Source organism: Periophthalmus magnuspinnatus, chromosome 6 (genome assembly GCF_009829125.3).
Source record: "Periophthalmus magnuspinnatus isolate fPerMag1 chromosome 6, fPerMag1.2.pri, whole genome shotgun sequence".
NCBI lineage: Eukaryota > Metazoa > Chordata > Actinopteri > Gobiiformes > Gobiidae > Periophthalmus > Periophthalmus magnuspinnatus.
The window spans coordinates 20,731,093-20,757,592 of record NC_047131.1 but is presented as its reverse complement, the minus strand read 5'-3'; the positions used below and the strand labels follow the sequence as shown (position 1 = coordinate 20,757,592).

Genomic DNA, 26,500 nt, shown 5'->3' with positions numbered 1-26,500 from the left:
TTCACTCAAAATTAGAAATCATTCAGTTCCAATTTTTGATCCTGGTCACTGATATTCTACATGATGGGGATCTGTAAGAAAATCAATGGGATATTTACTTCTAGAACAGGTGTGGGCAGTCATACTTTGCCGGAAATGTTCCACGGTATTGTATTAAACTCATCTTTCACCACGGAAAAAAGCAGGTGGCACCAGACTAAGTTTCATGTAAAGGTGACTGTGCTTTATGCAAGAATCTTTGGACAAATACCCATAATGAAACAAATGCTGTGTACATATGTTTTATGCTGTATATGGAAAAAGTAGGTGATGTACCTTCCACCAGTAAAGTTATTTAATGCATTTTTAAATTTACGGTACTTAAAAGGCAAATGACTGGCTCTTTAGATATTCCCATTCAAGTTCTAAACAGAACATTAAAACAAAAATTCACAAAAGGTTTTCATTTTCCCCATTTTATTACAAAACACTTCCAACAGCGACCACATACAGTAGGAAACACATCGAAGAACAAATCACTAAGTGCTTTAACATATCAGAGAGAGGAGGTGGAACAATGAATACTGTTTTAAAGACTTTGAAATTATTTTAGCTTGTTTAGTTACATTCAAAACTAACCACTGCTTTATCTAATATTATTTTTCTTAGAAATGTATCTACAAAGTTCTAGGTTACTCTTTGTTTTAGTTTGGATTTGCAACTTGAGCTGCCGTGTAAGGTGCAACTAACTGTTTAGCTTGTCTCTGAACTAACAAAAAGAAAAAAACAGAAAATGGATTCAGATGTTAGGAGAGTTAAAGTGTTAAAACCATATTTGTAGCATTTGTGGGGATTATATACTTAAAAGTAGTATGTGCCCGTAATTGGTCTGCAAGTTTAAAGTAGACATATTATGCTTTTGTCAGCTATGGAGTTATATATGACACCTGTGGATGGTACAAAAAGTTTCAGAGGTAGTCATCTGGGCAACGTTTTTAAAATTGAGACCATCCGGCAGTCATTTTCAATCTGAAGGTACTGGCCTGAGAAGCAAGAATTTATACTGACTGACATCTGCGTATACGTCCTCACAACAAAGTGCTGGTAGCTAGCAGCAGATTTTTTTTTTAACTTGTGCCAAAATGGTTAAGTGTTGCTGCTGAATCCTTCGTGTATCATCAACCAAAGTACAGAGAAGTGGGTGTAGGTGAAAACAGGGATTTTTTTGAAAAATGGCGTTTGCATTGCAGGAGAATAAAGATTACTCAAGCACACATGAATCACTCTAAATGCAACTTCAAGTAAGTCAATGCAAAGGAAAACAATAATAACAAGGCTAAAGCTCTAAGAATTTAAAAGTGAAATTTGCACAATATGTCTTCTTTAAACAACTAAGATAAGCAGCTACACATAAGATACAAAGTCAGTTATTGCTACGGCAGTATTGTGTATTGCATTGTACACTTCACTACTGTAACCTCAAGTCACCATCAAACACACTGCATTTAGGAAGTAGAAGTAGGATTGTGGACTACCATGTTTATAACTATGCCCATGTATTCCCCACAAGTTACAGTTGTATAGATTATCACAGCAAGTTGTTCTTATCCAAAAACATTCACAAAAATCCCACAGTACATCAGTATTATTATAAAAATAAGTTACAAATCTGCATGAATACTTTTTACAAAAACAGTTATAAAATGCATGTTCCCAGTACAGGTAAAACTGTTTTACACCAAAGAATATTCTCAGTGAGGTGCTTGTTAAAAGTGTGATTGGTGTTTTTGCTTGAGTCCGTTCCACATCGCTTGGCAATGTCAGAAATGTGAAATTAACAAAAATGAAAAGTCTTACGCCGCCAAGATCTGTCAGTTTTTATCGCCACTTCTCAGTTTGGCAAAAGACAGGCGAGCAGTGTCCCGTTCTCAAATAGATAAGGGTACAAGGATTTCCATGAGTCCATGTTGACTCCTCACAGGCTGAGCACAAGACATGAGAGAGACAGAGAGAGCTTTAAATGAACCACAGCAAATCAGTGCAATTAGTTAACCGTAAAACCTCAAGACATGCTTAGCTAGTCCAATCTGGCATAACATTAGGACCACTGACGGGTGATGTGAGGTGTACTACATATCAAGCAATACTTCTGGTTTTATTTTTCACAGAACTCTAGAACAAACGTTAAAAAAAAGCAAACGTTATAGGCAAAAAACGTTCGCAGAATTATACCGCAAAAAGTCTTCTAAATGTACAATATTGTTAAAAAATATCGCTGAATGCAATAATTAAGTAGTTAGTTTGTGTCTATGAGTCATAAAAGGTCATAATTCAACCTTCTACAGCTCAAATCTTATTGTAGTAGAGCAAAATAACCAAAAATGTCCCAGTAGTACAAAGAAAAAGTACCCACGACGAATACTGACCCCTAAAAAGTATTGTTCCATCTAACATATATGGAACGATACTCATTGATACTAAAACTAGTATCAAAACTAGATACTCATTTGAATTGTTGATGCATAATAATACATAAATGTTATATGTTATAATATCAAAGGAACTACAAATATTTTATGTTAAAACAAAATTCTATTGTCTAAAAAAGTGTTATTGTAGTAGCGAAAACGGCATTGAGACTTTTCCTTAGTACTGAAACAGAGATTTAAGTAGTTTATATCGTGACAACACTAAGGTCAACCTCCACTTGATCCAAAGGTGAGTTCAGATTTGACTAAGCCACAGGATACATCACACATTATTTCTTCATTAGCAGACCTTAAACTACTGAGAATGCTCAAACACTCCACAAAGAAGTGAATAGTTCCTGGGAAGCAGATGTTGTACTACGTGATACAATAAGGCTCAGAAAAAACATCTGAACGTAATGGCTACCAGAACCGCACCAGGGAGAGCGGCATGTGTGTTGAAACTTTAAACTTTAAGCACTTTAGTCTTTTAGCAATGTTGCTTGAGATAGTAAAAGACTGTTCACAAAATTATATTGATTTGAGAAATGTGTATATATATATATATATATATATATATATATATATATATATATATATATATATAGACTGACAAGATGGATTAATTTAACAACCCATATTCAGCTCAAAATATTGGCTTTTTTTTTTTTACTTAAAACTGTTGAAATTGTATAAATTTTTGGTAACACTTTAAGGCATTAGCATGTGTACCATTATTATAGTTTGTCATGATTCGTTCTTTTAATGACTTTGCATCAACATAAAACAACAGCATTAAAACATTTGCCATAGTTTCAATTGTTTCTATTCTGTTTTTATAGTGTAGATTGTTAGGGTCAGTTGGGTGCTCATGGCATAGTTTTAAATGAAAGAACGATAAAACAACCGCGTCAACTTACCTACGCTTCAGTCGCTTTTGTGGAAGAGCTCTGCAAAAGAAGAGGTCAATACATTTAGCTACTACTGACACAGAATTTGACCAAAAAACTTACTCAAAAAGGTAAATAAAATAAAAAAAATTACTGAAAAAGGTAAATCAAATGTCAAACTGCTGTCATACTGCTACCTTCTGATATCAAGCCCCTAAACTGCACTTACCACTTTGAGATTTCTAAGTGGATTATAGATCAAACATATTATTTTAAACTACTCTGTGTGTTTGATGCTTCCATCTGACCTGTTCTTGCTATTTTTGTCCATCAGCTCTACACAGGACATATGCAGTACCTAAGGAAAGATGATCCCTGTTGTCTTAGGCACCATACTCCTCTATACGGCCTCATTGTTGTGGTTATAGAGGGTCATAAACCTGACATCTGTTATGGAAAAGGGTCTAATACTAAAGCAGAGTAACTTAATGAGAAGAACTGTCTCGACATAGCGCTTCACATTAAATAGACGCCCTGAATATCTCTCTGTATAATTTGTTGTTGTTGTTTATAGTTTAGGGAAGAAAACCTATGTAACTGTAAAATGATTATGTATTTATAATGGTATGACTCAGGACACTAGAATAAATGCACCATTCACAATTAGTAAAAAGCACTAACTAAATGTATATTAAAAATAAACCAATGAAAGACGATAGCACCAGAATTGTATAACTGACAAAATCTTCACTTTTATAATGTTAAATGAATGAGGAAAAAGTACTAAGACAAGACCAATAAAAGCATTTAGTTAACGTTAAAGTAATGGTTCAAATGCCTTGGCGCCCTCTGGTGTGTGATGTACAAAACTACAAATCTAAACCTCAACTTTCAACTTTAAATTTCTTTTTTCTTTTTTTTTTGGAGATGTAATAGCAGGAACAAGTGTGTAGCATGTGTTTGGCCCCCTCATAAAGGCCCTACAGTCATTACCACACTTGCCTGTAAATGTTGGGGTCTAGCTGCATGGCCGTGTCCTGCGGTAACTGGGATAAGTGCACCACTTTAGTCTTCAGCTGCGTCCGCTCTGCCTCGTTCACCCAAACGTCAGGTAATCTGCACAGACAGGGAGGGGAAGAGTGAGGGAGAGACCTTCAGAAACCAGACACTAAACAAGAATCTGAATTTATATAATTTGCTGCTATTATTATTACTACAAACCACTGAATGCGGCACCAGAGTAACGGTAGGTACAGTTACAAGGCCAGTAAAATCAGGTAGACTAGAATAACCCAATAATTTGATCATATATTTTGTGTGTGTTTACAAATAAATCTAGTCAGCATCAATTCCCTGAAAAACAATGCACACTTTTAATCAGTACCATTTCACTTATAAACGTCTTATTTCTTCTTCCAAATTCTGAACTCTGCTCGAAACCCCATGCTTTTACAGACAAATTGACTTTAGACCTCTCCATTAAAGACCCAGACATATTACTGAGTATTCGGAATGACTGAATACTCAGTCTTGATTAAAATTCAAAGTATTTGCCCTACTGCACTGTGTATTAAAGACGATGGTAATTACTGTATTACACTACCAGAAAAAAGCTCTCAACTAAATTCCGCAGTAAAACTTGAGCTGTAAACTTGACTTTAAAAGGAACATAAACATACGACCTGGCACTACCTTACTATACAGCCCTTTGAAGTGACTAGCGCTAAAGCTAGGCGCAGTAGACTGTACAAACAAATGTACCACCACCCCCGCCCCTTCTCCTCTGCCAGCAGCCCCCACGTCACGGCCTGCGTCAGTGCCGGAGCCCCCAGAGAAGCACACAGCCCATACACACCCCTACACACCCCTACACACCCATACACATCCATACAAACTGCAGCAGGCACCCAGGCCCAACACTCACACAGCCGCAGTAGCGCAATGAGAGGTGCTATCCAGGTACATTACAGGCAGCCAAACCTTTCAACACAACAGATGCAAGCAGGCACTGGTCGAATTGAAAGAACAACACAGACAAAAGAAAAACGTGGAGGTAGTAGCAGCAAGTAGGGGTGTGTGAGTTTAGAAAACATAAATATATAAAATAGTTGCATGTTTAAAAACTTACAGGGGCACTAGCATATGAGAGAAGAAATGCAAAACTATCTGCTAACCTGACAACTAAGTTCAGTCACAAATGATTTTCACATTTTATGAAAGAATTTAAATGATGTCTTTTGATTTAAAAACAAAACGAAATCTAATACAGGAATCTTACTGACTGTAGATTAGATTGACTGTAGAAAACATGCTTGAAAAAGTCTAATCTACACAGTTAAAAAGTTGCAATTCACAGGCCTTTAAAGAAGAACTATTGTGCTTGTGTCTGCTACAAAGTTATAATCTACGACATCCGTGGATCATTATGTTATAATTTGTACATTTTAAATCATAATATTTATAGAAAATGACTTATTAAAAGAAACAAGCCCGCTGACTTCCACGTTAGAAAACTGCAGTGCCTAATTGAAGCTGACGTCACTGTAAATGTCATCACAACAAAGAGCCGTGTAGCTGTCGGCTGCAGATCACATTAATAAGCAGCTGATTTTTTTTTTTTCACTTGTACAAAAATGACTGCACGATGCTGCGAAATCCAACACAGACTAAAACTGAAGAACAAAGTACAAAGCATCGGGCGTATGTCAGTAACGATGAAAACGGGGATTGATAGACATTACGGTGTCTTGAAAATAAGTGCTTAAAGATTGCTTAAACAGGCATGGGTCGCTTCAAACACAACTTAAAGAGGATAAATGAGCACAACAACTATAACATGGTGAAAAGCTATGAAAAATAATGGCTCTGCTTTAACAGATTTTAAATATTTATCTCAACTTAATTTTGTGGCTGCTTTCAGTCCTTTGAAGTACTGACTATGGTGGTTTTGGGCTCTCTAATTGTTTACTCAAAATCTACCTAGGACAAACCATAACCGTACGCTACCAAAAAACTAATTTGGGATTTGTAAATTCAATTGAGGCATTTTCCATCCAGGGTTTAAAAATATCTCCATCTTAAAATGTTCGCAGTAACATAGAAAGGTCATGGCCAAAAAAGTGTATAAATTAATTATTACTGCATCTAAAGACAAACACTCGTTTATTTTTGCACCTTTTTAGCTCCCGGTAAGCAATAATAGTGTAGTCTTTCACGCAGAGGGCTGAGAGAGGATGCTGAGTGGAGCCAGGATGGAGACGAGAACCAGACGCTTTGGGAGACGCATTCAAGTTTGGGTTAGCCTGAGTTACTGTCCTTGTGCGGAGCAAATCTGCCATGACAAGGGGGGGACCTGCGCAGTGTTAACCCTGCCATAAACACTCTGTCCCGGCATGTGCGTGCAAATCACATGCACCGAAACTGGAAACAAACATCAAGTGTGGAAAGACTTAGTTATAGAAGTTATAGATTCACGTCACATCACAACACTGCAAAATCCCTAGAGTTTAGAATTAAGATGGAGGACAGGTCCGATTTCTGTGGTAAAATTAGATGCATAACTGTCAGATTGCAGATGTTTTGACCTGGTTTGAGGTTAAAAAACTCTGTTGTTACTATGTCCACATGAAAAAACTGGCATAAAGTCACTATAACTAAACAAAAGTAAAACTATGCTTTTTTTGACAATAGTGGGTTGCCAATAGTGGTGCCACCAAGGATGAGATTGTTGCCAGTAAAATTAAAGGCACTGAACCTGTTTTTTATCATTTTAAAAATGTGAAAAACAGAACTAATTCATTGTAAAAGGTTTGCAGTAGTACAAATTCTGAGCAACCTAAATATTAATCGCAACGGTCAATAAAACACTTTAGTCGATTGAGGCAGTACACAGTTGACTTTTTGATCTCAAGAGCTGCTTATACCATATATCTAAGACAAATTTTGCTAAAATACATAGAAGTAAATTGAGTACAGGGTCTGTATAGGGATTGGCAACAAACTTGTTATTGATTAAATAATAATAAGGTTCAACAAATGTGAATTGGGTTATTTCTCTCAAAAACAGTGAATCTCCCATTGAGTCATATAGGCCCCATTCCTCTATATGAAATTATAACATTGTCAAATACTAGAACGTGGACACAACCTATTAGATGGATGAGGAAAACATAGGAAGACTAGACAGGTACTTGCCTGTCACTGTCAGCAATTGTCACGCATACACTTGATGGTATTTATAACCTGCTACGGCCCACGGAGGCAGTGTTTAGCCAAGCAGCGCCAAATAAAGACAAATGGACCTGGCAGAGCTTCCAGGAGGTCTGAAATGTATATTGTGATTGAGGCGTAGTACCGTAGGTGTCTCCATGCGGTCTGCTCTCTGATGGATCGCTGGCTCCGGGGTGAACCCTTTCTACCGATGACGAAGTTTATCATTTAAAGAAAGTCTGTATTAGATTGGCGAAACATTATGCAGCTCTGTGCAGAATTTTAAATCCAATGTTCCCTTATTTACAGTGTATTCAGTCCAGGAAAAGTGTGGAGCATCGGAAGTACGTAAGTAAAGTTGCAAATGTGATAAGAGGATCCTTTTTTAGAAACACTGCGCTAGATTTCTTTTGTCTTCGCAATGCTATGATATAAAAATGTACTTGTAATTTGTTCAGGAGCAGAGCAAAACATTGTCTAAGTGCTATAAAGAGCGACATATTTCAGCGGAACAGGCAGACAGACTTGCGTGATAGAGGACTAGCACTACTGGATATTAATGTCAGTTTACACAGGCGAATTACCTGGACAAGATTGTTTGACACACAAGAAGACAGTTTTATGAACTTGGATCAAGCAGCGGTTTTTCTCTGTATCTCCTCAACATTTACAGAAAGGAAAGACATTTGGTCCGGCCTATAGAGCAAATACACATAACCTTTTATGGTACTTAAAGATAGATGTCTTCCCTGCATTTTGAAAAGGGAGCAACAGAGTAATTACCTCAAGCCAACTCAGAACGATTAGAAATATGGCACAGGCATACAATACAGCTATTGTTTTACCACGCACAAGGAAGAAATGGTGGAAAAGTATTTTAAGGTGCACTATATAACATTCGTACTAAAGGGTCCGCCACTTGTTTGTTTCCTGCTGAAATGTTCCAGAGTATGGCATTCAACACATTCCCCCATGGGCACAGGTCAGATCTGTGGAGAGGCGACTCAGCTTACATTAACAATGCTTTTTTAAAGAATATACAAAAATAACTGCAACTGAAAAAAAATCATGTTTAAGTCATGTTTAATGCCATATTGTGGAACATTCCAGAGCAAGTTGAATACCATCTCCATGAAGAAAAATGAGTAGCAGACCTCCACCAGAAAAGTAATGTACCTTTAAGGAGACAAATTAAGATAAGACAAGTAACCCAATTATATTATGGAAATTTAACTATTCTATATTCTAACTCTTTGCATTCTAAAAATAACATATCAATGAGGTAATAACGGTTTAAATTTTCACATGATTACACACAAAAAAAATAAATACATTAAAAAAAAAAAATATATATATATATATATATATATATATATATATATATATATATATATATATATATAGTTTTGGATCTCTGTTTTAACAGCACATGGTTCATTTTTAAAAAAATCTCAATTCATAGCAGAAGCAATTTTTTTTTACATTCCATATTCGCTTGTATTAAAACTTTTCTTCCTCACTTCTTGCACTCCTCCTCTGCCTCGTTCTTTCTCATACGGGTTGAGCCTGGGCGCACCATTAGCTGCGTATCTCTCTGCGTCTCTTGGACATACAGATATGTGCTGGAGACATTTCCTGATTACAGACTCTCATTATTTTCCCCACGGTTCCACTCCCACTCAGGCGGCTGTGAGCGAAGTTCAGAGAGGAGACCAGGAACCAGGGCTGGTTTACAGAGAGACAGCAGCAATTTCAGTGTAACATGTCAGGTACAATCAGCCTCACATACATCGGCACCATTATTTTATCCTCCTCCGTCCTCTACGCTGCAGCTCTTTCAACTTGTCTCCAAAAGTGTTTTCTTGGTCCTATTTACCTTGATGGACTTTTCCTAAACTATTTTTTTTTGTTTTTGTATTTTTATTTATTATATTATTTTTTACAGAGATATAGAAATATATATAGAAATATATATATATATATATATATATATATATAAAAATATATATATATATATATATATATATATATATATATATATATATATACATATATATATACATATATATACACACACACACATATATTTATACTGAGTGCTAGTAGTAGAAGTAGTAGAGGCAGTAACAGTAGTAATAGGAGTATACCCACAGGGGTAGCAGCTGTAGTAATAGTAGTGCTAGCAAAGGCAATAAGTGATGGCAAATACAGTCCTATTAATTGTGTAAGTAACTGTAGCAAGCATAGACATAGTAGTAGTTCTCTATATCCACAGGGTTAGTAATAGTAGTAGTAGAAACAAAAGCATAACTCTAATAGTGGAGGCAATTCTGTGAATTTTGTTGAAGGTGCTGGCAGCTGTATTAGTTGTAGACAGGTAGTTTATAAGCTACTAGTAGGTAAAGTTATTGTATTTTCTATCTCAGTAAAGATTGGAGAAAAAAAAAAAGTATGAATATTTTAACACACCAATGGTAAAAATGTGCTTTCTTTTCCTCAAAGAAGAAAAAATGTTCGACATGTTGGTTGTGAGCAGTGGGATGAGCATCTCTTGTCCCCTTGGGATGAGCATGCAGAGTTCATTCAGATGCACGAAAAGTGTTTATTGTTTCAACCAGAAATGCAGCCGGGGAAATCAGACGCTTTCAAAACAGCCAAGAGAACTGAGACATGACTGCTTCTAACGCACACCACATACTGAGAAATGTGGATCATAAAGTGCATGTTTAAGTCAGCGAGGTCTGAAAGCTGTTTAGTTTTCACATAAACCACATTGATTACTGATGAAGATAATAGTTGTTACTGGACTTTTGACAGCTCAGAAACCACGCCATATTTGCCGTGTATTACTACAGCTGTTTAGACTCTGGGCTCGATTGTTGCTAATGTTACGCAATGACGAATGTGATTTAGGCAAAGTACATGGGCTTGCGTGCGTATGGGTGACCTGAAGTTTTCAAACGCACAACTCCAATAAAACAAATATTACAATAATCCAAGAGTGAAGCTTGGAAAGACTTGTAGCGGGCCCCTCTGACGTCAAAGCTCAGCCACCATGCCGCGCCTGCAGCTGGCTGGAAAAGCGAATGGTAAAGTCCAGGCACAAAGCTCCATATACATAGATGCTGTAGAGCTCAGAGGAAGTGCACTGTGAGTTTGAAGATTAGTGAGAGCAGATCTGATTATGTGCATAACGTCTGGGCCATTTCCACGGCTTTTGGGGAATAAATCATATGCATTAATACTGTACATCCAAGGGTTTCAAGGATACATTTGATACTTTTACGCTTTTTTTTCATTGAACACCCAGCAGTTTGAGTTCTTCAGTAAATGAGGTTTTAAGGTTAAAGCACAACATAAACTATATTTTATTCCTATCCATAGTAATAACTGCTAATGCCATGTCTATAACGTGGTAGATTTCAAAATATAACTCCTAAAATTTAACAATACTGAACACTTTAAAGTATTTTTTCCCCCTTTTTTTAATATACACAGATAAATAATATATACATAGACCTGCACACTTAACCTAGATTAGATAAGAGTTTCCAATTACTGCTAATTCTAGGCAAAGATAGATAAAAGATTCCTAGACACAGTTTGTTCTTACATTACATCTCGCAGATATGTCCTTGGTGTTTAGGTGAACCATTCTGAACATTTTTACGTTGGGAGTGGCACAAGGAGCGTACCAGCTTCTGAGCTCTGTTACTGTTGATTTATTGATGCTGGTAATACCCACATAGTTTGGAATTGCATTTTTAAAGACTTTAAGAGTTTGAAATGATAGTACTTACATGTCCTCTGGAGTCCAATGCAGTAGCACCTTCACTTTCCCAGACCCCTCTTTCCTCTTGGCCAGCACCTGCGCAGAAATCCACAAATATTTAATAATGCAAATATAATTTTTTACTAACAAATTAAACAAATACACTGCGTGTATCTTTTACACTACACTTTACTTAATTGAGCTGAAGATTAGCACTTATTTTGAAGTCTTTGGCTGCTAACGTAACAGTGTAGTTCAAAGCTTTACCCCAGCCCTGGCCCTCTCTGTAATCAATAATGACTCTCCATGCTTCAAACATTTCACTAAGCAATACATGGCCTGATCATTACACTAATAACCCATGTGAGCAGAACTTTTAATAATGCATGCAAGCACTCAGTCAGGCTATTTTCAGCAGGAACTCATCCCACACTCTCTGCAACCTACTGTAACGCAGAGGAAGCCAAGTATGGAGGTTGTCCTTAGATATCGAGGTTATGTGCAGAAAGGATTAGCATAGTACACTTAGAGTGAAATATTTAAGAACCAGAGTGTGTCGAGTTATGTTATAGATATGAAAAACACTTGTCAAATATTTGCTTTGATTTAACCCAATTTAAAAATACTACAAATGAAATACATTACAAAGAATACATGACTGACTTGATATGCCCTTTATGTCGCAGCGGCTGTTACTGATTAGAAAGGCGCTGAATGTCATCATCGTGCTATGTTTACACAGTGGTTACTTATGGGGGTTGATGCTTGTTTTCTTTTCTTATGGTAATGACAATAAAGTATTGAATCTTCAGAACATTATTAAATTTAAAAAACTAGGGATGTCACCAGTAGATAAACAGCAAAAGGATTTGATAATACAAAGACATTTAAACAGTGCATGAAGCCAGGAGTCTCTGTTGTTACAATATTTCTATAGAGGAAGTGATTGTCATATTATTTTATGTTGGAGTAATTGGGTTTGAATATCAGTAATATAAAAATTCAAATGAAGTACAAAATTTTTGTTTCAGATTAACTGAATACTTTATGTACAAAAAGTATATTAATATTGCGATAATACTCCAACATAGTTACTGAGTATTGCATCCTTTTCTCATATTGTGCAGCTCTCAAATGTAGTACAGAAATGTCTGTAGTCCGCGTCTGAGAGTGAGTGCTTGACTGACATTTAAGATGCAAATCTACGGAGCCACAATGACAAAATTATATAGCTTCATTTTGAGCACATTTGGATATATAGAATAAATATAGTTGACTACACTACACAAATTTCAGTATTGCATCCTTTTTACTCTCTCAGACAAAGTTGGGACTTCTTCGGACAGCAGAAGATTTCCAGGATAGCCCTCTGACTCCGTGCCTAACATCCATTCATCACACTGTGTTGGTTTATTGTAAAGCTGGTCAGGAATTCGTATACCGGTAAATATTGTCAGTCTGTGGAAGGGAAGGCTGGAAAAATAAGCAGGGCCCTCGGAAATAGACGCTGATATGATCTCTTGCGTCAATTGGATTTTTTTGGCCTATATTTAGGAGTCTGAATGAGCTCACAAATGAGGAACTACTTGGCGCATGAATAACTGAAATGACTTTGGTGACTCGGGGGAGGGCTGTGGCATTGATGGAAACTGGTTTGAGGGCACCAGGGATTGGCTCCTCGGAGACGTGCACACACAAATGGTGTGCTCCTGCTCAGCTTTGTCTTTATTACGTACTGAGAGGGAAAAGCTATTTAAACGGGCTGGTTATTTGTGCCAGGAAATGTCTATATTCAAAACAAGCTTGTGTTATGGTTATTTAAATTGGAAAGTTAGTTACTCAAAAAACCTGCCTTAACACATGAATAATTGTAGAATATAAATGTATGCACGGGATTCAGCTTCCTGAGGACTTTTTTCCGATTAAAACATTTTACATTTTGTTTGAAATTGGTAATTGAATTCAACATTCTGAAACCCATGGACAGGTTTAATTGGAAAATGTGCCTTACCTTTATACCTGTAGTCCTGTACTTATTTACTTTATTTTGTGTCTTTCAATATCAAGTGAATGAAATTTCAGTGATGGCTTAAAGGTCCACAGTGTACCTTTTCTGGTCTGCCACCTGCTTGTCTCCATATATATATTATTGCTTTGCCTCAAATGTTCTGCAATCAGGTATTAAACCTATTTCCGTGGTGACCAGATCTGTGGGGAGGCACCCCCACTCAAAGTAAGAATGAATGTTTTTCCAAGGGATTTTTGACAATGAAAAGCCTATTATTGAGTAAATGCAAAATAGATAAGTTTAATGCCAGATTTTGTAGTATTCCAGGCAAAGAGTCTCCATGAAACAAGTAAACCCTGGAAAAGTTACATAGTTCCCTTTTAATTTTAGCACATTAAATCAGTAAAAACACATATGCAGTCATATTTTAATATTCAAAAGCAATATCGCTGAGACACTGGTGTGCGTGCAAACTGGGATCACTACGAGCCGTGCTGTTTGGTCTGTTCATAATTAAATCATATACCGGTACAACTTTAGGCTACTGACACCATGAGGTCATCATCTCACAGCCAGCCCCAAACTAACTCTGAGGAAAAGGTGAAAAAAAGAAAAATGGACTTATATTTTTAACAATGCAAAATGATTTGTAGATTTGGTTGTTGCTTTAAGGGACAGGTCTTGATGCCTGATTTGCCCAGTGGGACTCAATGGGGAGGGAGGACAGGAAAAGGGAGTGAAGAATAAGTACTAGCCCGGCTCCAAAACAACATAGTGAAAATTGCGAGACTAAACGATGAGGAGGGCAGGCGTGCTAAAAGTGGGTGCCTGTCTGGTGTCACGGGGTTTGCTGGGGGATGACGCAGATCGGAGCAATAACAAAAATATCCCCAGATAAACATGACTGAGAGGAGCTGGCCAATCTCCACAGGACTCCCGCGTCTCTGCCTATGCTCCCCAGGCCCAAGAGGCTCCACATGGGACACGAGTCTGACGTAGAGCCCTCCACCACACTCCTCCACCACACTCCTCCAGGGGTTAAGTAAAGATAAATGCCTGCTGCTTAGACCCCTCCCATCAGCCACGCCGCCCTGTGCTTAACCCTGGTTTATTCCTCCACTTCTCCCAGTCGCTCCAATTCTTTCTCCACTCCTCCGCCTCAGACTAGGTTACCTCTCTTAACCTCTTCCCAGACTTTATCTGCTCTTTCCTGACTTTTGGCCGACACTTCAACAGCTCACATTTGAGACGAAACAAGCAGAAGGTGATGAGAGGTGCAGATATCACGAAGCAAAGCTCACACAGACGAGTGATACTTGATGTTTCGAAAGAACTATTGGGTCTGCAATTCTTCATTGTTCTTGAATATTGTCTTTTTAAATTGTCTTTGGTAGTATTTGTCAAATTCTATCATTTTCCACTGTGCAGAATGATGAATGATGGGAAGCAGTTACAGAGGACTCTTCTGATGTGAAAGAGGAGACATAAAAGAACAACTCTGCTGAATGTCTTTAAGCAAAGACAAGAGCACCTCCTAGTGCAGCTGTGCAGAACAGCACTCATGAACTATTCTTCACTTTTTTCAGTTTTACCGGCAACACCACAGATCTTTACTCAGCACCGAGTAGGAAAAGCACTTCATATTTCTTAAAATTGCAGTGATCTTAGGCAGGGTTCAGATTCAGCACAAAAACAATTCGATTGTCATTTCCATCAAACACACTCCGAGAAAATAACACAGAGCCTCCAGGCAACTCACAGGGTTCACTTTGAGTGCACCCTGAGAAAAACCAAGAGAATGTAACTGCTGGGCCTTTCATGGGTCCCTCAGAGGCCAAAAGCCCCAACCACATCCGTGTTTTATCTGATTCTCATTTATTGTAAGATTATGTAGACACACAGAGGGGAGAGCACATGTACTCACCGTGCTATGGAAGACCACACTGTGGCCATTGCCCACACTCTCAATGTGGGTTGCCAGGTTGAGACAGATGGCTCTGTGGCGAATCGCGTCCATTGTTTGGGCGTCAAAGAAGTCGTGGGGACGAGCTGGAAGCACAGAAATCAGGTATACTTGAATAATTGTGTATCTCGATATGTTTCTGCATTCAGAAACACTGTTTATAGCTGTGGAATAATATATCTCAAAGTCAGGGAGAATTTAAAAGTTCAATTAGGAATGGGCTGATCTCCCTACTTGCTGTAGTTGTTTTTTACTTTGTTTCGAGAGTCATCTGTTCATCCATATTACAGTAACATGGAACAACTACTCTTATTCATTTACAGAGAGACCACAGTGAATCCTCCACATCACATTCACTACAGTCATACAGGTCTCCCTCTGCACCTCATGTCTTCACTCTCAATCCCTCTCTTCTGTAACATAGCAGTAAGATGAGTGGTGCTTTTCAGATACTTACGTAGAGAGCAGCGGCGCTTGTTCTTGAGTTTCTTCCTCTTGTTGAGCCCTGCTTTTGAAGGCGACTCCTCTTTGAGTTTGGCCTGACTAGACAGTTTAGAGGAGCTCTGCTGGCTGAAGTGACTTGGAACATGCCGCGCTAGCCCTCCTTGGGACGCAAAGCTAGCATTACAGCCACCTACCACACACTGGAGAAAAGCACATATTGAGACAGGAATCCATTATTGTACATCAAAAAAAATCACAGTAACATAACTCCCTCTTTATTACAATTGTCCTACAGTAAAGTAACAATAGTCTGTAATAACTGTACTCCAATAAATTAATTAATCCATAAGCTAACAAGACAAAAATATAATTGAAGGAGCATAGTGCATACAGTGGGTATGGAAAGTATTCAGACTCCCTTAAATTTTTCACTCTGTTTTACATTGCAGCCATTTGCTAAAATCATTTGATCCTCTGCCATTCCTCCTTGCAGATCCTCTCCAGTTCTGTCAGGTTGGATGGTGAACGTTGGTGGCCAGCTATTTGCAGGTCTCTCCAGAGATGCTCAATTGGGTTTAAGTCAGAGCTCTGCTGTGCCATTCATGAACAGTCATAGAGTTGTCCTGAAGCCACTCCTTTGTTATTTTAGCTGTGTGCTTAGGGTCATCGTCTTGTTGGAAGGTGAACCTTCGGCCCAGTCTGAGGTCCTGAGCACTCTGGAGAAGGTTTTCGTCCAGAATACACTTTCCTTCAATTGCAACCAATCATCCTGTCCCTGCAGCTGAAAAACACCCCCACAGCATGACGTTGCCACCACCATGCTTCACTTTTGGGACTGTATTGGACAGATGATGAGCAGTGCCTGGTTTTCTCCACACATACTGCTTAGAATTAAGGCCAAGAAGTTCTATCTTGGTCTCATCAGACCAGAGAATCTTATTGCTCACCGTCTTGGAGTCCTTCAGGTGTTTTTTTTGTAAACTCCATGTGGGCTTTCATATGTATTGCACTGAGGAGAGGCTTCTGTCGGGCCACTCTGCCATAAAGCCCCGACTGGTGAAGCCCTGGAGTGATGGTTGACTTTCTAGAACTTTCTCCCATCTCCCGACTGCATCTCTGGAGCTCAGCCACAGAGATCTTTGGGTTCTTCTTTAACTCCCTCGCCACAATTCTGTCTTTGAGCTCTTGGGACAGTTCCTTTGACCTTATGATTCTCATTTGCTCTAACATGCACTGTGAGCTGTAAGGTCTTATATAGACAGGTGTGTGGCCTTCCTAATCAAGTCATACAAACATAGTTGGAATAGTCTGAATAATTTCCATACCAACTGTACATATAAGCTTTATACAAACACAGAGCATGCCATTTTTGCTTTTCCAGCAAAGTTGCCACATTATCAGTTACAAGCTTTACTCTCTCATGTATATTTAATCCATGTACAGCAAATGGATAGTGATTGAGTATGGCATTTACCTTGAAAGGCTTATCACCACTGTGGGTTAGCATGTGTCTCTGGAGCCAGCTCTGACTGGTCGAGGGCGTGTTGTAGACTTTACAGCCCTTCCACAGACACACGAACACCTATAGAACACACGCACAATTTATGTTTATCACAACCTAATGAAAAGGTACTGATAAGTGTATGATCATTTAAAAATATACTCTCGCCACAAAGGTCTTACAAGGTATTAAACATAAGCTACTGTGACCTGGATTGATGAAGACATTCAAATTGTCATCAGTGACAAAGTACATACAGCTGAAAATAAGAAATAGACATACATGTCTTTCCTAAGTTATTGAAATAACAAATTTACCCCCCTTTCGTTTTGCACAAATCATCATTATGTACGAAGATAAAACGCATTTCAGTGATAGAGGTCTCAAACTTGCAGCCAAATATTATTTAAAGCAAAGCCGCGCAACTCCATTCAGGTGACATGTTATCTGAAAGTTTCCATAGAAATTATAGTCAAAGAAACAACATTTCCATGGTAACAAGCAGGTGTAGGACCTCCTCCGTGTCAAATAAGACGCAAGCCTGATCATGCATATTTTTCAGCCCAATAAAAATATAAAAAATGCAAAAAAAAATGCTTTTATTGTAGTATGTTTTTTTGGCTAAAATGTTATGCAGTGGGGCTTTAATTATACTTTTAAACATCTTGATACTGAACCTTTTAAAATTATGTTTCCTCACTGTATGTGTAAAGTCAAATGCATAGTTAATATTAACATTAACGATGTTTATTCGGTGATGACAGTATGTGATGCCATTTTAAATTGTTAGTTAAAAATATATGTATATATATATAAATATATCACTATATTGCCCTCCAGTGACATGAAAATACTGTACATGACCTCTGCTAACTTACAGTTTGAGACCCCTGCTCTGAGGTCTTCATACTGACCCCTCCTCTTTGGCCATCTACGTGAATGCCCCGAATGTGCTCGGCCAGGTCCGGGCTGGAGTTGAAGTACTGCGGACACAGGTCCCAGCAGCATGGATATGCCACGGTCTTAGGCCCTGACGAACCAGCGCTGCCCTGACCGTTCATCATGGCCGGAGTGGAGCGCCCGCTGGACACTGTGCTCTCCATCTCCATCAGAGTACTGCTAATACTGAAAGGGAAATAAAATACCAGAGTTAGACAGGAAGCTCAGCCAACAATTTAATCTTATGGTGCATGTGGCTTTGCACAGTCATTAGTGACAGGTGCAGACATAAGTAGACACATTAATAGTCCGGGTGCGTGAAAGCTTTTAGACTTCTGGACTTGTGCTGATTTTTCATGCATGCCACTGAGCCTGCCACTATATGCACTGCTGTTTCCATGCAGCACTCAGCCCTTGACACAAAAACCTAGTAACTACAATTTTATGTCCAAAAATTCTTGATTAGCTGTGTTATATTACAATATTGCAACTATTTAACAAGCAATGAAGTATCATACAAGCACTCAAAACAGTTAGGTTATGGAGGATTGCGCACAATATCAAATTTGTTTCACGCATGCCAATTAAGTATGAAATTGACCTTTACGCATATGATGTAGTAGAGCAGATAGTTGGCACTGTACAGCCATAATGTGCATAAAAACTACTTATGTACACCTGGATCATATCACTCATTATTATGATTTACTACAACGGAAATACAGCAATTAAGCTCAGCCCTTTAGCATCGTTTTGAGTGTATGTTACGAGCACATTCACGGGACTAGCCTCACCTGTCCTCGGAGTCCATACGGCTCAGTGGTTCTCCGTCCGAGGATGAGATTTCTACACTTGGCCGCCTCTTGTCACCGATCTCCCCGCCTGCACTGCTCGATTTCTCCCCGTCCTCTGCTTTGCTTTTCTCGCAATCCATCACCTCCTCGCACCGGCTCTCCTCTCCGGGCTCCTCTTTCGCTTCTTTCGCGGTGTTTTCGTTAGCAGTTGCATTGTTTTCTATATCCTGCGGCTCTGATTTAGTGCCCACTTGCTCTTCCGCGGAGGTGGTGGCTTCAGATGCTTGGCGGTCCGACGCTGGTTCGTTTGCGGCCTTCTCTCTGTCGGCAGCGGGCTCCTCTTCACCGGCCTCCGCTTTTGGTGTTGCTCTGTCGGGTTCAGCGGTGCGCCCTGCCTCCTTCTCTTCCGGTGCGGATGGGTCTTTGGCTTTTGCCTCTCCGCCGTCCTCTTCGGTCGTTTTCTCGGGTGGGGAGTCGTTCTCTACACCGTCCGCGGGGGCTTCTTCAGAGGCGGTAGCGGACATTTCCACGGCGGCCATACCGGTGGATAGTTTCGGTGTTGAATCCGTCAGACGCCTGGTGCAGACGGAGAGCGGAGAGGACGAGCAGTGCGGCCACTGATTGGTCAGATTCGGGGGGAAACCGTGACGTCACCGCTTGAACTTTCCATGTGTTTCCGAAGGAGAGCTCGTGTTTACTACAATTACTCACAACACAAGCCATATAAATATAAAAGACCAAACTAATTACCAATATAAAATATTAATTAAACACTACTTTAACTTAAATTCTTATCGCTTACAGTCTTACTATTACATTGTCCATATAACCTTTTTAATTAAACATTTGTTATAAAGGCGCTACTGCAATTTTATAACAAATATTTTTTTTAAATAAGAAAATAACAGCTTACTTACAATACTCTATACTATGTAATTAAAAAAAAGTCAAAAATAAATAATTTAGTGGTCATGTATTAGCACAGAGTGGCCACAAGATGGTGCCATAGCTGTACAGTTCAAACATCAAGCGTTTCACACTGTAGGCCTACACTGTTGAAAGGTTTGTAAACAAATATATTATACATTCCGGAATGGGGGTAAGTGGAGGCAAAAGTGAAGTGGAACATGATGTGATTACCACAGAATATCACAAACTGGAATACAACAAGGGGGATTGGAAACACTGAGACATTTTAGTGATATCAGATCCTGGTTTATAGAAATTTAACCTTAAGTGTTCATTTAGTAGATTATGATAGACACAAGTCCTTTTTTTAACACACATACTTACAGAAAGTTCTTTTTTTTTTTTTTTAAAAAAACCTTTTTGTCTACAAATTTGTTTCCATCCTTTGAAATTGTAAAGCAAACCATCTGATAATAAGTAGTTTTCAAATTTTTTGTTATAAAAATCATCAAAAATCATTACCATTTCGATGTAACCTCAGTGAATCCTTGCAAATGTGTAATGTTTGCTACATTTTGCCTGCAGTTTCCTCCACAGTAGAATTTTGAACATTTTGATGACCTTGCGTTATGGATTCAAATTTAGTTTGCTTGCACCAATTCTCATACATGGTAAATAGTATTGTGCTTTTCAACTTACATTAAGGACTTTGCATCAAAAACCCACTAACACACAGATTAATAAACTACACAGGCACTGGAGGAAAAGTAAAAGGTAAGTAGAACTGTAGAACTGTTACTAAGTAGAAACTGTATAAAATATTAAACACCTCAAGGCCACATCTGTTTAAAGAACAAAAACATTTATTTAACATGATATAAAACAGATGGGATATGAACATTAGCAAATCATATCTTGAATGTAACCATAGAGTGGATACATCACCCCATCCTGTTGCACAATTGTACATTATATACAATGTAAACCTCTGGTAATTACACTTTGTACACGCAAAAGGAAGGCCTGGATTCACACACTTATGTTATTGCTTCTTACATGTGCTAAATTCCTTTTTCTGTTTGAATTTCCAGGGCATCGAACCAACATGTTGTAAAATAGAACTGATTTTTCTTTCTTAAAGTTTAAATATATTCCTTTGCATTTAAAAACAGTATAGACTATATTCAAAACATTCACATACTATAAGTGTCAGCGACGGCCTGCAGAAAATCATTTTTAAATACTTACATACCAAATAACAGTCTGCAATCGTAATATATATGACACCTCCTTTTTATAATGGAGGGAGTTTTAACTTTATACACTCTATTTGTAGTGAGTGCTTTTTACAGTGACTAGAGAAAAAATGACTTTTATTGATGTTTGACACAACTTTAAAAGCATAAATACTATAACGGCGTGAAAAACTTGTGATAAAACATTTAAACCAATCAAACTCAAATAAAATCTCGCAAAACAGTCGCAATTCTGTCACAACAGAACGTAGTCCTTCATCCTCGTATAGTGATTTATATACATACAAAGTCAGCTCATATATTCAAACAGGAACCGAGAATATAAATAAATGAAACTGCATGAAGGATGGTGAAAGCTGTGGGTTATAGATGGAGCAGTGTGGAGAGTCAGATGAACAGTGTTAAAATAAGAGCTCTAGATGTCACAGTGGGCAAACAGGAGATGGTTCTACTCTCTGTAAGCCACGGCCATGTTACTCAGGGCATCCTTCATGTTTACGTTTTAACTGAGGCCAGTGCCTGTGCTGCAGAGAGAAGAAAACTCAAGTCAAATTTTGTTTACACTTACAAGTCATCAATAGACATAACACGCATATAAACAGTTTAAATATTGTGGGGTCAAAGTTATTAGATTCAAATAAAAATAATGTACTTAATAATGTGTACTTGTCATAATATTTAAATAAGAGATAAACAACTGCAATGTGCTCCAACATTAACGTCTTTCACGACTATCGCTACTACTACAACTACTACAAATAATACTAAGATGGTGACTACTACCTTAAATAGTTAACGCTATGCCACAGTGTGTTGGGAAAGTGCTTTTACAGAAAAATATGACTCAACTTAAAGCAAAATGGGTGCATAGGTGTTTACTCTTCGGGAATGTTTGTTTTTATTTTTAATGAATCAATTACATTTATCTACTGCCCTTTTGTATATTTTGTATTTGTACAAGTCTATTTTTTACATTATTTTAATGCATGCCCCTATTATTTATTTTATTTTATAATTTATATTATTAATTGTTTAATTTTGCACCATAATGTTGAAGCAAGTTCCTAGTTTGTGAATTTTGTTCATTGAATACAGCAATATAACTTATTCCGAGATTGTCACTTATATAAAATGGACACCTGTTAAAATTTCTAGCAAAATCACAGCATTTTAAATGAAAGTAAAATTAACATGCTCAAAATGTAGTATTTCTGCTGACATGCAATTATCAACTCTAGTCTATTATTCATCAAATTCTAAATCTATAATTTTCCTATTCATACTTGCACAAAACAGAGGATTTACAACACAAGATAGTGAGTAGTGGCAGATAATGAAGTCCCTTACTGGTGTTATTACACACACATGAAGTGAGACCCGTCTATGAGCTGAGGGGGTGAGTTAGGAGACTGGGGTGGGGAGGAGGAAGACAGGCTCCTCACTGCAACAAAATAAAGCAACACTCAGGCACATGGAAATCAACAGATACATTCACAAAACAAACTACTAACTAAATGAGCAAACAACTTAATATAGAAAAAAGAAAGTTGCTAAAAAAATACTATGGTGAGTTAAAGTTGTAAAAGAAACTGTGACAGCTTGAACAATGGGAGCAGCAGCACAGCATTCAGATAAAACACAATGCAGGATGTGTGTCTCTGGGGGAATACCTGCTACAAGTTTGCTGCGTTTGGAGGCTTCGGCTGCTATTTCGTACGAGATATTAATCATTTTTTCCTTCTCCTGGATTGTAACGTCCTCCTCAGTCACATCCTCTGGGCTTAGCGCAAGACTCGGTAGCACATTTTGCATGCTGTAAGCACAAACACACAAAACAAATACTGTCATACTCTGTGTCCAAGATTAATTATAAAAATAGTTTAGGATAAAATTCTATCAGGCAGATGGCATTTGAAATAAAATGTCAAGTCTGAAAGATTAAAAAAACCCTTTAAATTCATTGTAAGACAATCTGCTTTGAAAACACAGTGCATTTGCACAACACTGTGCATCTTGAGTCTTCACGTGGTGCTTTTGAGTGTTCACTCCTCAGGTATCAAACACCTGAGTTGGAAAATCTAAACGTTTGGCAAAATTCACGACACACTGTGTTCCAACCATCTGTCTTCAAATGAAAAGGTCTTTGACTCACTTTGATGCCGCAGCCTGAATGTATCATAAGACCCATTATAGATACTAACTACTAACTAAAATGACTCATTCTCAATGTTTCTCTTGCAGCTCAGCTGAAAGTAGCTCAAAGGCTGACAGTAGCTCAATTGGTAGAGTGTTTGATCCGAAGGTTGACGGTTCAAATCCCACTCTTGATGTAAACATTATTGGTTGAGTGGTCAGATGCAGTGACCCACAGGCTGAAGGTGCGATTCCAGCTCCCACAGATTTATACTGTTGTTGTGTCTTTGGCCAAGAAACTTAACCCACCTCACCCCCAGTGTCTGTGTACACTGGTGTATAAATGTGTGCGTGAATAGCTGAGTGGTTCCTTGTTGTAAACTGCTTTGAGTGCCTTGAAGGTGGAAAGGTGCTATAAAAAAAAAATGAATTGAATTTTTTTTTTTGTACATTTAAACTCTTTAGAGTTATCCTGCAGTGACTTGAAGTAGTTTCAATATTATCATATTAAAATATGTTGTATGTGTTTATGTTCTGTCACAATGTATCCCACTGCAAAATATGATATTGTGACAGCTCTAGTTGAAGTCTTGCCATGACCCCAAACTTACCTTTCACTTATGAAGAGAATTTCATGCATGACAGCTATGGGAAATATCAGTGCTCTGCTCTATAGATAGGCCCTTCACAGAGGCTGCTTCTAAGATATCAAAGGCTGTCTCAAGCAGAGGGAGGCTGTCTGCACCCGTAGGAGTCAGTGGATGGGCCAATAGTGTTTACCTGTTTTTGGCTATGAGGGCTTTGATGCGGTCCACTTTCCTCTGCTTATCAGCCTCCTGTTCTGGACTCAGCGCCTCCTCTGGCTCCAGCTCGACGTATCGCTCAGGAATCAGCACTTTATCAGGCACAGAAAGCTGCAAGAGACACACAGAATAATAATAGTGTGATTCATAATAAATGCAACTGCCACTAGTACTACAGTACCAATATGGGTATAATATCTCTGTAATGACTGGGCCTATCCACATGAAACAAAACTGATACAAAGTCTAACATATTCCCTGTCAGCATAAATGAACACAAGTTTGTGGAGCAAATCTCTAACAAATAATGATAAGATGGGGATTGTCCCATATGTTTGTATTTCTCAGACCATCCAAATTTGTTTTGTTCTGTTGACCAGGCCCATAAATTGAAGTACAGTTGTCATTAATTTCACAAAAGAACTTTTCCCATTTGTAAAATAATACCGTAAAATATTAAGACAGTATAATCCCTCATTCGTCCAGAAGTGGTTCCAGGTAAAAATGTTTCAGGGGTAGTCATCTGGACACTGTTTTTGAGATCAAGAAACTACCGTGCCCTTGAGATTAGCTTCTGGATATGAGCCGAAATTTCTTGATTTACATCTGCTACATCTGAAACCTTTTCTACAACAAGAAGATTTATTGTACTTTTTATGATGATTATGTAAACAGATAGGCACCATTTGCATTAGAAATAGAAAATAATGCACTGGGAAATTTTGCTGAAACAGATATATGTAAACCTCCAATATCAACAACAAATACCAGAGACTACTGCATACCAATACTGTCAGCAGTTCTTTGAAGCTCTTTCATATCCTATTGTTCTTACCTTTTGTTTTTCTCAAAATGACAGGTGACATAACAAAAAGACGTGTTATTGTAAGACTGACTGCTGTGCTCTCTTACCTCTCTGTCCACATTGAAGTGATCAGTGAGAGAGGCTTCTTTGAGGCGGGCTATCTCCTCTGCAGGGGTCTCCTGCTCCCTCACCTCCTCCTGCTGCCTCAGAGAAGCCTCCAGCTCCTGGATGTCACAGCTCACCACATCATCCCTGCGTCGTGACTGGTTACAAAAACATACAGGAAATGTAAGGACACAGTTGTTAGGTTTCGGATGACATCATAACACTTAAGGTCTGTAAGTTATGAGATAGAGGTAGGTATAATGGGCTGAGCAATTATCAAATTTGTATCAAGATTCAGTTATTTTTAACTATCTACAGCCTGATGATCTGTCAGTAAAAGCATGTGGTTTTGAGCAGAGATGAGACCTAATTTGGAGAAATTTTACTTTTTGTGTTTAATGGCAGGGATATAATGTTTCACAAAATAAAATTGAACATTGTAATGGATCAACATAAGGCATTTTTTAATCATATTGCCCATCCCTAAATTAATACAAAAAAATGGCTTCCTACCCCCTTCCGCATGTGCAACACGATTCTTGAATAAGAGCACCCCTATAAACAGCTTATTCACAGCCCTTGTAGCTCAGAGCATCTATGTATAACTCTATGGTTTGATACCTGCATGCTGCGGAGATGATTTTCTTTAGTGAAGGACTGGCTACGTGTGGGCGTGCTCTCCAGGCTGCCTCCCCGTACACTGTGGCTCTTCTTTTTTCCCTGCAGCGCCGCCTGCTGGTGACGTCTGATCCTCTCCAGCTGCTCCTCCACGCTCATCCTGGGCCGCCCACTGTCCCCCACATTCAGCTGCTGCTCCACTGCACTACGCGGGCGCTCCTATTGGGTATAGAGGGAAATATAATGGAGACTTGCATTACAAAATGATAACTCAAAATGATAATATATATGGAGAGACTATGTAGATTGTATAATTATTGCAACAAAGCAAAGTGAGTGATCAGAAGAAAAAAAAAAATTTAAGCGCTATGTAACTTTCCACAGTATGGCTTTAATGCGTTACAAGAAAGTGATGCCACCAAGCCAAGTTACTAGTTAGATCTCGGGAGAGGTGAGGTGGCTCACTGTAAGAAAGCATATTTTCTCAGCAATAATTTAAATACCAGACAGATAACTTTAATGCCATTAATTCCATACTGTTGAACGGTCAGGCATGTCAGGCAAAACAATACAATCTGACTGGCATTCTGTCAACTGCTTATCTCCATGTTTCAAGAATTATTGTCAATTCTTTGTAAAAATGGTAAGCAAACTGACATACCAAACTCTGACATGCCAAAGCTCTGTCTGACCTCTAGGGGCCCCTCGTTATATTTTTAAACCTAGTCTATTTCAGTCAACCACAACCTACAAGGACTGTCCAGCTGATTTGTACAATTTATTTATATACTGTTTTGAAGTAATTACTCTAAATATAGACAGACTTACAAGAGAAACGCCCTGTGGTCCAGTAATAACATAGGCACATACGCAAAGTTGATAGTAACTGAGGCTGGAAACTGTA

The 26,500-nt window shown here is 38.3% G+C and overlaps 2 protein-coding genes across 5 annotated transcripts in view; both read right to left on the bottom strand.

Moving 5' to 3' along the window:
- Positions 1-439: 439 nt before the first annotated feature.
- On the bottom strand, positions 440-19,595 carry LOC117372594 (zinc finger protein AEBP2-like). Of its 2 annotated transcripts, none has more exons than XM_033968419.2 (9): positions 18,968-19,595; positions 18,113-18,359; positions 17,208-17,315; positions 15,747-15,933; positions 15,251-15,375; positions 11,347-11,414; positions 4,340-4,453; positions 3,368-3,397; positions 440-1,961 (listed from the first exon to the last, which is right to left on the bottom strand). In XM_033968419.2, the coding sequence occupies exons 1-9, from the start codon at positions 19,504-19,506 to the stop codon at positions 1,955-1,957; spliced, it is 1,425 nt and encodes a 474-aa protein (XP_033824310.1). In that variant the 5' UTR covers positions 19,507-19,595; the 3' UTR covers positions 440-1,954. The 2 variants fall into 2 exon arrangements, with proteins under 2 accessions (XP_033824310.1, XP_033824311.1); XM_033968420.2 differs by having other exon boundaries at positions 18,149-18,359; positions 18,968-19,572.
- A 1,126-nt stretch (positions 19,596-20,721) lies between these two features.
- The window catches only part of LOC117371966 (pleckstrin homology domain-containing family A member 5-like), a 97,156-nt gene continuing 91,377 nt past the window's right edge, over positions 20,722-26,500 (bottom strand). For all 3 annotated transcript variants that reach the window (XM_033967657.2, XM_033967658.2, XM_055222321.1), the window contains 6 exons: positions 25,600-25,815; positions 24,981-25,136; positions 24,046-24,179; positions 22,803-22,945; positions 22,480-22,573; positions 20,722-21,656 (listed from right to left, as the gene is read on the bottom strand). In XM_033967657.2, the coding sequence (XP_033823548.1) occupies positions 22,488-22,573; positions 22,803-22,945; positions 24,046-24,179; positions 24,981-25,136; positions 25,600-25,815 (735 nt within the window). In that variant the 3' untranslated portion in view covers positions 20,722-21,656; positions 22,480-22,487. The remainder of the gene's footprint in view (positions 21,657-22,479; positions 22,574-22,802; positions 22,946-24,045; positions 24,180-24,980; positions 25,137-25,599; positions 25,816-26,500) is intronic.

Coding starts and splice junctions, on each gene's coding strand:
- LOC117372594 (XM_033968419.2), bottom strand. CDS start 19,506: ATGGCCGCCGTGGAAATGTCCGCTACCGCCTCTGAAGAAGCCCCCGCG. Junction 11,415..15,250: donor GTGTGGTCTTCCATAGCACG/GTGAGTACATGT, acceptor ATTTCTGCGCAG/GTGCTGGCCAAGAGGAAAGA. Junction 3,398..4,339: donor CTAGACCCCAACATTTACAG/GCAAGTGTGGTA, acceptor CTTCTTTTGCAG/AGCTCTTCCACAAAAGCGAC.